At 44.6% G+C, this 13067-nt stretch overlaps 1 protein-coding gene across 1 annotated transcript; it reads right to left on the bottom strand.

The window, feature by feature from the left end:
* Positions 1–821: 821 nt before the first annotated feature.
* LOC145018403 (eugenol synthase 1-like) lies at positions 822–2579 on the bottom strand. Its single transcript, XM_078976293.1, has 5 exons — positions 2272–2579; positions 2063–2197; positions 1536–1773; positions 1263–1466; positions 822–1157 (listed from the first exon to the last, which is right to left on the bottom strand). The coding sequence occupies exons 1-5, from the start codon at positions 2521–2523 to the stop codon at positions 991–993; spliced, it is 996 nt and encodes a 331-aa protein (XP_078832419.1). The 5' UTR covers positions 2524–2579; the 3' UTR covers positions 822–990.
* Positions 2580–13067: the final 10488 nt, after the last annotated feature.

The following is a 13067-nucleotide window of genomic DNA, read 5'->3' on the forward strand; positions in this document are numbered from 1 at the left end:
GCAGTCTTGACCCTATTCACGCGTCTGCTATGAATGCATCCTCAACACCCATCTGTTGTCATACGAATAACTATAGTCACCCTCTGCGACTTACTTCACCAGCATCACATCCTGTTTCAATAGGAAAATCACCACAATAAACCGCAGCCACCTGCTGCACACAACGACCAATTTTCTGCCATCTGTATCAACCAACTGGAATGTCCGGCCAAGAAACCGTTGCCAAACACCCCGATTCCGCTGTGATGACAGCCTTGCACCCGAAGGCTCCTCCCCTTCGAAAGTCGACTCTCAAACCGACCGTCTTTTTAAACCGCTCTGATACCAATTGTTGGCACAGGCCCTTGAAAACACACACGCAACACACACTCTCACGTAGTTACAACAATAGAATATGTAGAAGCTTCACTATTCTGATGAAAAAAGGTGAAAATACAAAAGGAAAATAACACCTATTTATAATTAAGAAAACAAACATGCACATGCTAATCTCGTATCTCCTATAAACTTGGTCAACTTGACCATTTTTTGTTGTCCACCTTCTAGAACATGGGTATAATCCCTTTATTTCAGCATGACTCAATCAAACACTCCTGGATCATGAACTAGATCCGACCCATGACCCGTTGAACCAACCGATTAACCCAACAGGGACCATTAGTGTAATTTACTCTTTAAGAAAATCACGTTTACACCGCTAATTCAAAGACCCACTTATAAAGTTTTATTTATTTATTTATTTATTTATTATTGAAATTAAGCATAGTGCCCTTTTTAGGACCATAGCAACAATACCATATACTCCCTTTAATGGCAAGAGCTCTCGAAAAGTTTTGTTAATGCTTATTATTCTTTCAATATTTGGCAAATAAAAAGTTCAAATATAGAAAACACCCAAACACGAAATATATCCATCTATTGATCGAAATAACCATACTTTTCATAATAGCTCCACCCATCAGTCACCGGAAACCACCGCCGCCTGACATTTCAGACGAAACGGCTGAGAAATTCATCAACTGTAGTGTACTTTACATCAGGATAAAGTTCAGAAGCTTCAACCCCAAATGATGGTTTGATCTCAAAGTTTGTTTGATCGCCCTTCACGAAGATCGAGTGCGAGATCGACAATACCACGTTCAACGGAACCGGAGATTCTGCAGAGTAATGAACAAATGAGTCATCGGGATTTGGAGATGATGATAATGATGAAGAGGAGTTTCAGGTAATGAACATAAAACAGAGCTACAGAATTACAGTACCTTGTATGTTCTTCAAAACTTGTTCATCGGAAAGATAAACCCTCTCCAACTTTTTCCCGATCTTCTTCTCCCACAAAGACACCAGCTCGTTAAATGAGTAAATATTACCAGGAGGCTTGATGTAAACGATTTTGTTCAGAGTTCTTGGGTCATCGACGGATTTAATGGTGTAAGTTCCAATGTCATGTTCCTCATTGAAAACCACTGCGATATATACAGATTAGATTATTAGAAAGTAGCTTGAAGAGAAAGAAAGAAATTGGTTTAATTTACCTTTTGCATTTCCGTCTCCTAAGATGACGACTTTATCCCTTGGTGGCGCGGTGGCTGCTGGCTGTGCTAATGTTGGGAGGAAATAGCCAGCAAAACAATTGGAAGAGACGTAGGTATGCGGGATTCCTTCGGATTCAATGGCGCGGCGGATCTGCGCCTTGTTTGCAAAAGCTGATTTGGCTGGCTCCACGGCGTTTGTACGATCCACATCATTTCCGAACTCCGATGGGTAAAATTTCTTTGTAATACAGGAGCAATGGAAGAAGTTAGAAATCGTAGCAACATTTATCCCTGGTGAACTTTTTAATGGATTTGAATCCCCAAATTTCCAAACGAAAACATATATGCCTTTTCATGGTGTGAATGACATTTGAGAGTAAATTCAACCAAAATAATTCGATAATCAAACTTGAAAAGATTGAAATTATCTACAGACGAAGTAGATCTGTACTACAATCGAATGAAACGAACAGTAAGAACGACCTACAGGCTGCAGAAATTGATTTCGTCTAGAGATTTTCAATTACCTTCACGTTACCAGCTTCTTTAATGGCGGCAATGATTTTAACTTGATCACCGAGTTGTGTATGACCTACCGTCGAGATCACCACATCTACCTGCTTTATCGCCTTCACCAAACTCGCGTGATCATACAAGTCTCCCTGCCAAAAGTATACACAATTATCAGGAATTTCTCTAAATTCTAGTTACTTAAAGAAGAATAATTATTACTGACAGTGATGAAAGTAACGCCGGATTTCGTAAACGATTCGACCAGGGAGGATTTGGCAGGGTTGGAGAGCGTGGATTCCCTGACGAGAAGGAAAGTAGGATGGCCGGACTTGGCACTGGCCTCGACGATGAATTTTCCGATGTAACCAGTTCCTCCGATGATCAAAATCTTACTCTTTTCCGCCATTTTGTTTCTTCGACAACGATTTCCAGGTGATCGGATACGATAGAAAAGGGAGCAATTAAGTTTAAGCATGCAAGTGGAGTTTAGTAAGCGAGTAGTTATAGCGTATTGGGAAGCATGGTGATGGAGGCTCAAGAAGCATGAATTTATAGATAGACCCTTTCTCTTTTGGATTATTACATATACATCCTTCTTTTTTAAAAGTGATTATGCCCATGAATATGTCCGGATTCATTTTTCATTACTTTAGGTGGAGCATCTCACATTCTCATCTTTTCTTTTCTTCTAGAAAATGGTTATGTTCACACCTCTAATAATTTTTTGGGCTATATATTTGGATTTTTTAAATCAAGGGATTGAAGTATCTAAGAAACTATATACGAATAGTGAGATGCCATGAAGGTGACGTATTCTATAGAACAATGCTAACGCATTTAAGAGGTGTACATGTTTGAATGGTACAATTTAAGTTTCAAGATATCATGGTTTAGGTTGGCCGTAAACAATGTTTGAATCAAGTTTCAAGATATCATGGTCGAGAATTCGAAGACATGATCATGATTTAGGCGGTGCTTGATATTAAGGCCGAACTTTTGGACTGGAACTGGTTAGAATCGAATAGGATGGTTTGGGCCGATTCCCGATTACCACATATCCTCTGAACCAGTTATCAGGTAAACTGGTACCGCGTATAAAAAATCGTTTTTTCAAACGGATTAACCGGAACCGAGAATATGAAAAGTCAAGTTAGGATTGATTCTCTTCACTTGCGACATTAGTCGTGATCCTTGGGCAGAAAGCAAATTGAGCCAAATTCGTTCTTCCCTCATGTGGTCATCATATGAGCAACAAAATAAAAAATTGCAACAATCGATCAAACTATTGTCGTGACCAACTGACTCGTGAGTACTTGACCTTCAGCTCCTTTAAGCAATCGATCAATTGTATCATCCTGGATTGAATCAAGTCAGAAAACAAATTAATAAGTGGGAAGAAACTCAAGAAACTCAACTAAGCAACCATAATCAATTTTTTCAATCTTTCAATGTGTTATGTGTAATGTATATGATATAAAGTGTAAACCAATATCAATTTCAATGTTGGAATATATCAATCTTTCAATGTGTATAAATAAAAATGTACTCTAATGTTTTACCCTAATATAGTGTGTGTTTGTGTATGAGTTATGTGTATGAATAAATGTACATTGCTATTCTTCCATTCGTTGATTACATACATAATTAATGTAAGAAATTGAAATTTAAAAAAAAAATGACTTGTAGTTAAATATTGACCAAAATGGCAAAATGATCAATTATGAGAAAAATATGAGAACAAAAAGTTATGACTTCATGAAAATGATCAAGAAGAGTTTAAGTCACTAAGGTAAGATTAGATAAGTAAGTTTGAGAGAAAGAATGCAGGAGAATATATATTTTTGGTCAAATTGGTAAAATAAGAATTTTATACTTTTTAGGCAAACTTTGTGACTTAATAAATTAAAACCCGTATTGAGTTGGTGATATATAAGTTAACAGAGTTAAAAGAGAAATCATATGGATTAATTAATATTGGTTAAAAATTAATTAAGAAATTAATTTTGTGATCAAAAGATATTAATTAAACTTAGGGGACTGGAATTGCAATTATAAGATAATTGGATTTTGGGTTGTGGATCATATGGATAAGGGGGTGGACGAAATTAGGGTGGAAGCCCACCTTGAAATCGTTTAGGGCCTTATTCCAGAAGGTTTCATTGAACTGCTTAAGGCCTAAACTATCCAATTAGAGTCTTGATTGAAACCCTAGCAGCTCCACTATATAAGGACCCCTAGGGCTTCAGAAATCGGCCACCAGAAACCCTAAGAAGTCTTAGAGCTGATTTTGAGCCTCTCACCCCCTCTCTCTAAGATCATCTAATTTGCTTTGGTGTTTGTGATCTATTAGAGGCATCACATTGGAGGTGCTATGTTCTCATTAGCTAAAGATCTTCAAGCAGCAATCAAGGTAACATTCTTATTGGATATTTATGTTATTTTCAAGCTTTGTTGTTTGCTAGATCAGGTTTTGTAAGCTTTAGATGATTTGCATGTGTAATAGAGAAACCTAGATCCAAAGCTTTAGGGTTGTATGTGCACCATATGATCGATGTATTGCTCAAAACCCATCATTAGAACCCTTCTCAGGGTCTGAAAGGACAACCCAAAACGTCCAAAAACTAAACATGCATAACAATGAGAGTTTTAGGACAAGAGGAACATCATAAGGCTATCAAAATGAGATCCATGCAGACAAAGCATAAATGTAACAACATTTACCTTCTAGAGCTTCCCAAGAAGGTGATGATCCAAGATCCACAAAGCTTGCTTCAATTTCTAATTTCCTTAATGCAACACTTTCTTCCTTAAGCACACAAAGAACACACTTTAAGCTCAAAACACTCTCTTATGGGGTTAGGGTTTTCCAAAAACGACTTGTAACAACGCAAATTTTCAAACAAAATTTTCATTTAAAATAAGTGATTTATTTCAACCAAATATATTTATTCCAAATTTCATATCAAAATACAATCATAAAATCCCCAAGATCTCAAAACATCAACAGTGTGTACGCGTCATGCCGGCGCCTTCCCACGGTCCTCGCTAGTACCTGAAACACATACATAACAACTGTAAGCATAAATGCTTAGTGAGTTCCCCAGTATACTACTTACGCATATACGCCTTTCCAGGCCCTGACCTTCCGGTCCACAACACAATCGCCTTCCGGCCCTTGAGATAATCGCCTTCCGGCCCATAACATATTGCCTTCCGGCCCATAAACATACACAACAAATAATACATTTATCCTAACACATATAGCACATATATCATATATCATATCCGACCTTTCAGTCACATAATATATTGCCTTCCGGCCCATATAAACATACATAGCACGCATAGCAATTACCTTTCCATTTATAGCACTTATAACACATATCATATCCGACCTTCCGGTCACACAGTCAAACCCTTCCGGGTACAGTATAGTGAGAAGACTCACCTCGTGGGTAATGAAAGCTAGCGACTCCTGAAATCACTCGCACTCGATCCGCCGAGCTACAGACTCCCTATAATATCATATATCCCTTATTAATACTTTTATCTTTCAAGACACTGACCCTAAGAAATCACATGTAGGTCAACTCTGGTCAACGGTCAACGATCAACGGTCAACTTGACCGGACTCGGCGAGTGCTAAGGCGACTCGGCGAGTCTAGACGTCCTCACCAAATCCTGATGTTCCCTTTCTACTCGTCGAGTATCCCTCTTGACTCGACGAGTTCCTCGTGGAAGAATCGCGGGGCCACCCCGACTCCACTCGCCGAGTCTGAAGAACAGCTCGACGAGTCCCAGTTAATCTCCAAGCTACTCGCCGAGTCTGTTCATCGGACTCGGCGAGTCCATGCCATGCAGTCGATCAAACTGCTTCCTGAGATCAGTATTGTCCCGACCATTCATAGGTCTGGTCCTCCTAAGTTGGTACAACACGTAAGACCTTCATTTAGGTGCTCATGCTACACCCCAAGACTTGTAATTTACCTTTTGACTTAAGGCATAAGGATTCCAATCCAAAACCTCTCTTAATTCCCGAAATACACAGGCATGGGACATTCTGGACCTCTAAAGGTCCTAATACAGGGTTATAATCGTTTGGGGAACAAGGGTAATAATCAATCTAGTCACAAAAGGGTTCCATAAACCCTAAATCCATGCACACATCAACATAGCAGAATATGATCCGAAATATTACCTGAATAATGCACTCTCTGTGTCCCCAATCCTCAGAACTTGATTCCCTTGCTGTTCCTTTAGCCAAACCCTTCTCTTCCTTGCACAATAACTTCTTCAAGATCACCAATGGACTTCAATCCTTGCTCTAGATGCCCACAACCGATTTAGGGTTCTTCTCAGTCGCTAAAGACGGACAATGACGGCCTATAAGTCCGTTATATACGTTCCAAAACCGAACGGCTAGGGTTTCCGCTGAACAGCGCAGACTCGCCGAGTCCATAATGGACTCGTCGAGTCCAGTCGCGAACCCGCGACCCAGTCTGTGGTCCTACTCGGCGAGTCTGGCTCCAACTCGCCGAGTCCCCTCCTAAAAACACCCCAAAAACCATATTATAACAATACCTGAAATTCCGGGCTGTTACAACTCTCCCCCACTAGGACTAGACTTCGCCCTCGAAGTCTCATTCTGCAAATAACTCCAGATGTTGCTCCCGCATCTCACGCTCCGGCTCCCAAGTCATCTCCGATCCTTTCCGGTGTTGCCACTGAACCAACACCAGAGGTACCTCCTTATTCCTCAGAACCTTGATCTTCCGATCCCTGATGGCTACTGGTCTCTCGGCGTAATTCAGGCTCGCATCCACCTGAATATCCTCTAATGGAACCACTGCCGATTCATCGGCTATACACTTCCTCAACTGCGATACGTGAAAGGTATTGTGGATCTGTCCCAACTCTGCTGGCAATTCCAATCGATAAGCTACCCGGCCTACCCTTGCAATCACACGAAATGGACCTATGAACCGGGGCCCCAACTTGCCCCTCTTCCTGAACCGGATCACTCCCTTCTAAGGAGAAACCTTCAGGAGAACGAAGTCGCCAACCTGAAATTCAAGCTCGGACCGGCGTCTGTCCGCATAACTCTTCTGTTGGCTCTGGGCGGTCAATAACCTCTGTCTAACCTGCTTAATTTGCTCTGTCGTCTGAAGTACGATCTCTGTACTGCCCATCACTCTCTGTCCCACCTCTCCCCAGCAAATGGGGGTCCGACACCTCCTACCATACAACAACTCAAAAGGTGGCATACCAATGCTCGAATGATAGTTGTTGTTGTAGGAAAACTCTGCCAAGGGTAAATGCGCATCCCAGCTACCCCCGAAGTCTAACACACACGCTCGAAGCATGTCCTCCAATGTCTGAATCGTCCGCTCGCTCTGGCCGTCTGTCTGGGGATGGTATGCGGTACTAAAATGCAGTTTAGTACCCAGCTCCTCGTGGAATTTCTTCCAGAACCTGGAAATGAAGCGTACATCACGGTCCGAAACAATCGAGATCGGCACTCCATGCCGAGATACCACCTCTCTCACATATAACTCCGCCAACTTCTCCGCTGATGAACTCTTGCTGATGGCAAGGAAGTGTGCACTCTTCGTCAATCTATCCACAATCACCCAAATTGCATCGACTCCTCTGGCAGTTTTCGGCAATTTAGTGATGAAGTCCATGGTAATCTGTTCCCACTTCCACTCAGGAATCTCCAAAGGCTGCAACTTGCCATGCGGTCTCTGGTGCTCGGCCTTAACTCTACGGCAGGTCAAGCACCTCTCAACGAACCAGGCGACGTCTCTCTTCATACAGGGCCACCAGTATTCCTTCCTCAAGTCCAAATACATCTTCGTAGCACCGGGATGGATCGAGAATTTCGATCTGTGAGCCTCCTCCATCAAAGTAGCACGCGTACCGCCCACGAACGGTACCTAAATCCGACCCTGAAACGTCAGAAGTCCTCGTTCATCCTTAAAAAACTCTAAAATTAACCCAACGACCCGTTCTTTCTTCTGCATCTCGGATCTCACAGCCTCGGCCTGTGCCCCACGAATAGCATCCAATACCGGAGTCATCACCGTCAGTCTCAGACATCCATCTCGCAATGGAGTGCTCTCCGCCCTGCGGCTCAATGCATCGGCTACCACATTAGCCTTGCCCGGGTGGTATAGGATTTCACAGTCATAATCCTTGACCACATCCAACCATCTCCTCTGACACATATTTAGGTTGGGTTGATCCATCAAATACTTTAAACTCTTATGGTCCGTATATATCGTACATCGAACCCCATACAGGTAGTGACGCCAAATCTTGAGAGCGAACACTACTGCCCCCAACTCTAAGTCATGCGTGGGATATCTCGCCTCGTGAGGCTTTAGCTGCCTCGATGCATAAGCTATCACATGACCTCTCTGCATCAACACTGCACCCAGTCCCGAAATCGATGCGTCGCAATATACGACAAAATCTTCCATCCCTTCCGGGAGAGCTAATACCGGGGCTTCGCACAGTCTCTGGCGAAGTGTCTCGAAAGAAATCTGTTGCTCGGGTCCCCATGAGAAGGCAACACCCTTCCGGGTCAGTCTGGTGAGCGGTACTGCGATCTTGGAGAAGTCTCTAATAAACCTCCGATAGTACCCCGCCAACCCAAGGAAACTCCTGATCTCAGAAGGTGACTTCGGTACCTCCCAACTCATCACTGCCTCAACCTTGGCCGGATCGACCAATATCCCCGCCTGATTAACAACATGTCCAAGAAATTGGACCTCCCGCAACCAGAAGTCACATTTGGAGAATTTTGCATATAGCTTCTCCGACCTCAGTACCCCAAGGACCTCCCTCAAATGTCCCTCATGCTGCTCTCTAGATCGCGAATACACCAGGATATCGTCGATAAATACAATCACAGACCGATCCAGCATCGGCCTGCATACCCTGTTCATGAGGTCCATGAACACTGCCGGGGCATTGGTGAGCCCGAAAGGCATCACCACGAACTCATAATGCCCATATCGCGTCCTAAATGCTGTCTTCTGGACGTCCTCATCCCGCACTCTTACCTGATGGTACCCTGATCTCAGATCGATCTTGGAAAACCAAGATGCCCCTTGCAACTGATCGAATAAATCATCGGTCCTCGGTAACGGATAGCGGTTCTTGACCGTCACTTTGTTCAACTCCCGGTAATCAATGCACATCTGGTGTGAACCATCCTTCTTCTTGACGAACAGGATCGGTGCTCCCCACGGCGAGCTGCTCGGCCGAATAAATCCCTTCCCCAGCAACTCCTGGAGTTGCGAGGACAACTCTTGCATCTCTGGAGGTGCGAGACGATAAGGCACCTTCACAATAGGCGCAACCCCCGGAATCAGATCGATACCAAACTCTACTTGCCTCGCAGGAGGTACTCCCGGCAGTTCCTCGGGAAAAACATCTGGAAACTCACGCACCACTGGGACCTCCTCCACTGACCTTGGTCTCCCGGAAGCCTCCCGCGTATCCATCACATACGCCACAAAACCCTTACATCCCTGCTGTAGACATTGCCTCGCCCTAGCGGCCGAACAAAAAGCTGATCCCGAACGGGTACCCTTGCCGTACACCGTAAGAACTCCTCCACTAGGGTCTCGTATAGTCACCAGCTGGCGCTCGCAGTCGATGACAGCGCTGAATCGACTCAGCCAGTCCATGCCCACGATGACACAGACATCACCCATCACAATAGGAATTAGGTCAATCGGAAACTCAACCCCGAAAATCTCTAGTACGCATCCCCGAAGAACCTCCGTGGCACAAACCACCCTCTCGGCCGCTATAGAAACGCTCAGGGGCCGACTTAACGGCTCACGACTAATGCTGATATGCTGACTAAAAGCTACAGATACAAAGGACCTACTCGCACCCGAATCAAATAACACTAGAGCAGGCATAGAGTTCACAATAAAAGTACCTACACATATATTAACATAAGCATAACATCTCGACTTTAAATAAATACGTGAATTACAGCATACCTGCCACAACATCGGGCGCAGCGCGGACCTCCTCCGCAGTCAGCTGAAAGGCTCTCCCGCGAGCCCTCGGGGCCTCGACCTTCGCCGGTCGAGTCTCAGTAGTCCTGGTAGTAGGTGTAGATCCCTGACGAAGCTGCGGGCACTCGGCCTTCCGATGGCCTGTCTGGTTGCAATGAAAACAAACCATAAACCCCTTAGGACAATCCCTGGTAATGTGTCCTTCCTTACCACACTTGTAGCAACCACCAGCTCGGCACGCCCCCTCATGACCCTTGCCGCACTTCCCGCAAGTGCGGCCCTTCTGACCTCCCATCCTCAAATCAGCGGACTTGATCCGCTTGGCTGCCGGCTGAGACTGAGCCGGCCGCCGGTCCACCTATCGAGACTCGGCCTCCTCCCTGGCATGGGTCTCCAACTCGATCTCGCGCTTCCTGGCATTCGCCTGAAGCTCAGTAAAAGTACGATAGGTTGAGTTTGACACAAACTCCCGGATATCCCTCCTCAAAATGCCTAAGTACCGGCTCATCCGCGACTGCTCTGTAGACACCAGCTCAGGGCAGAACATCGCCCTATCATGAAACTTCCGCGTAACCACCGCAACCGAATCAGTACCCTGCTTAAGGGTCAAGAACTCCTGAATCAATCGTTCCCTCTCCACTGGGGGAACGTACTCGTCCCTGAACATGTCAGTAAACCTCTCCCATGTCACTTCTGTAATCTCCGCCAAAGTGAAGTTCGCCGTCACGAACTTCCACCAATCCTTCGCTCCCAGACGGAGCTGATTCAAAGCGAACCGCACCCTCAGGTGCTCCGGGCATGAGCAAGTGTAGAAGAACCCTTCAATGTCGGCGATCCACCGCATTGCAGCAATCGGATCCTGCGTCCCATCGAACTCAGGGGGTTTCGTGTTGCTGAATTCCCGGAATAGCAACGAATCGCCCCCTTGCGGCCTGGCAGCGGCCACGGCTGCGGTAGCGGCAGCGGCTGCAGTCTCAGTCAGTGCGGCGTACCGCTCTTCGAACGTCTCCATCAGAGTGGTCTTAATAGACCCAAACATCTCCGGGATCTCAGCCCGGATTGCTGCAGCTACCTCCTCCTGAATCATCTGACGAATATCCTCATCGCTCACACCGCTCGAACTCGCCCCGTGGCGTGTGGTAACCATGATGTCTCTGAAATACAACATAAAATTATCAAAGACTCCATCAAGTACAATTGTACTCGATAACGCAACCCTACTCAGTCTCCGATATCCAGGGAGTCTTACTTGGGTCTTCCACCGACCCGGTGTCTTCGGTAGTACGGGCCCAATACTACCGACCACACCGTATTAGTATTCGTCCCAAATCTTCCTCCCCAAACCCCGAATAGTGAGTACTCTACTTTGATATGCACTATCTACCTGCACGCTACCAAATATCTCATATCGGCAAACTCCCTAGACTAAGGCATCACAAATCAGGCCACTCTAGTCCTATCATGAATACCTAGTCTTCTAGCATGCATAACAATTCATAATTCATTGCATAACATAACATTGTAAGGTATTCTGAGGATCTTTACCGTTCGGGCGCTGGCTGATCGTACACACTGCTTCTTTCTTATTTACCACTTTACCATTTATAACAGTTTATGCCTTTATTATTTTTAAAAGATTTTCCTTAAATCCTCGGTTTGAGTTCAGTTACACCCGAAGGTACACCCGAATCCCTCAAACCAAGGCTCTGATACCAATTGTAACAACGCAAATTTTCAAACAAAATTTTCGTTTAAAATAAGTGATTTATTTCAACCAAATATATTTATTCCAAATTTCATATCAAAATACAATCATAAAATCCCCAAGATCTCAAAACATCAACAGTGTGTACGCGTCATGCCGGCGCCTTCCCACGGTCCTCGCTAGTACCTGAAACACATACATAACAACTGTAAGCATAAATGCTTAGTGAGTTCCCCAGTATACTACTTACGCATATACGCCTTTCCAGGCCCTGACCTTCCGGTCCACAACACAATCGCCTTCCGGCCCTTGAGATAATCGCCTTCCGGCCCATAACATATTGCCTTCCGGCCCATAAACATACACAACAAATAATACATTTATCCTAACACATATAGCACATATATCATATATCATATCCGACCTTTCAGTCACATAATATATTGCCTTCCGGCCCATATAAACATACATAACACGCATAGCAATTACCTTTCCATTTATAGCACTTATAACACATATCATATCCGACCTTCCGGTCACACAGTCAAACCCTTCCGGGTACAGTATAGTGAAAAGACTCACCTCGTGGGTAATGAAAGCTAGCGACTCCTGAAATCACTCGCACTCGATCCGCCGAGCTACAGACTCCCTATAATATCATATATCCCTTATTAATACTTTTATCTTTCAAGACACTGACCCTAAGAAATCACATGTAGGTCAACTCTGGTCAACGGTCAACGATCAACGGTCAACTTGACCGGACTCGGCGAGTGCTAAGGCGACTCGGCGAGTCTAGACGTCCTCACCAAATCCTGATGTTCCCTTTCTACTCGTCGAGTATCCCTCTTGACTCGATGAGTTCCTCGTGGAAGAATCGCGGGGCCACCCCGACTCCACTCGCCGAGTCTGAAGAACAGCTCGACGAGTCCCAGTTAATCTCCAAGCTACTCGCCGAGTCTGTTCATCGGACTCGGCGAGTCCATGCCATGCAGTCGATCAAACTGCTTCCTGAGATCAGTATTGTCCCGACCATTCATAGGTCTGGTCCTCCTAAGCTGGTACAACACGTAAGACCTTCATTTAGGTGCTCATGCTACACCCCAAGACTTGTAATTTACCTTTTGACTTAAGGCATAAGGATTCCAATCCAAACCCTCTCTTAATTCCCGAAATACACAGGCATGGGACATTCTGGACCTCTAAAGGTCCTAATACAGGGTTATAATCGTTTGGGGAACAAGGGTAATAATCAATCTAGTCACAAAAGGGTTC

Source organism: Lactuca saligna, chromosome 9, assembly GCF_052625555.1.
Source record: "Lactuca saligna cultivar CGN05327 chromosome 9, ASM5262555v1, whole genome shotgun sequence".
Taxonomy (NCBI): Eukaryota; Viridiplantae; Streptophyta; class Magnoliopsida; order Asterales; family Asteraceae; genus Lactuca; species Lactuca saligna.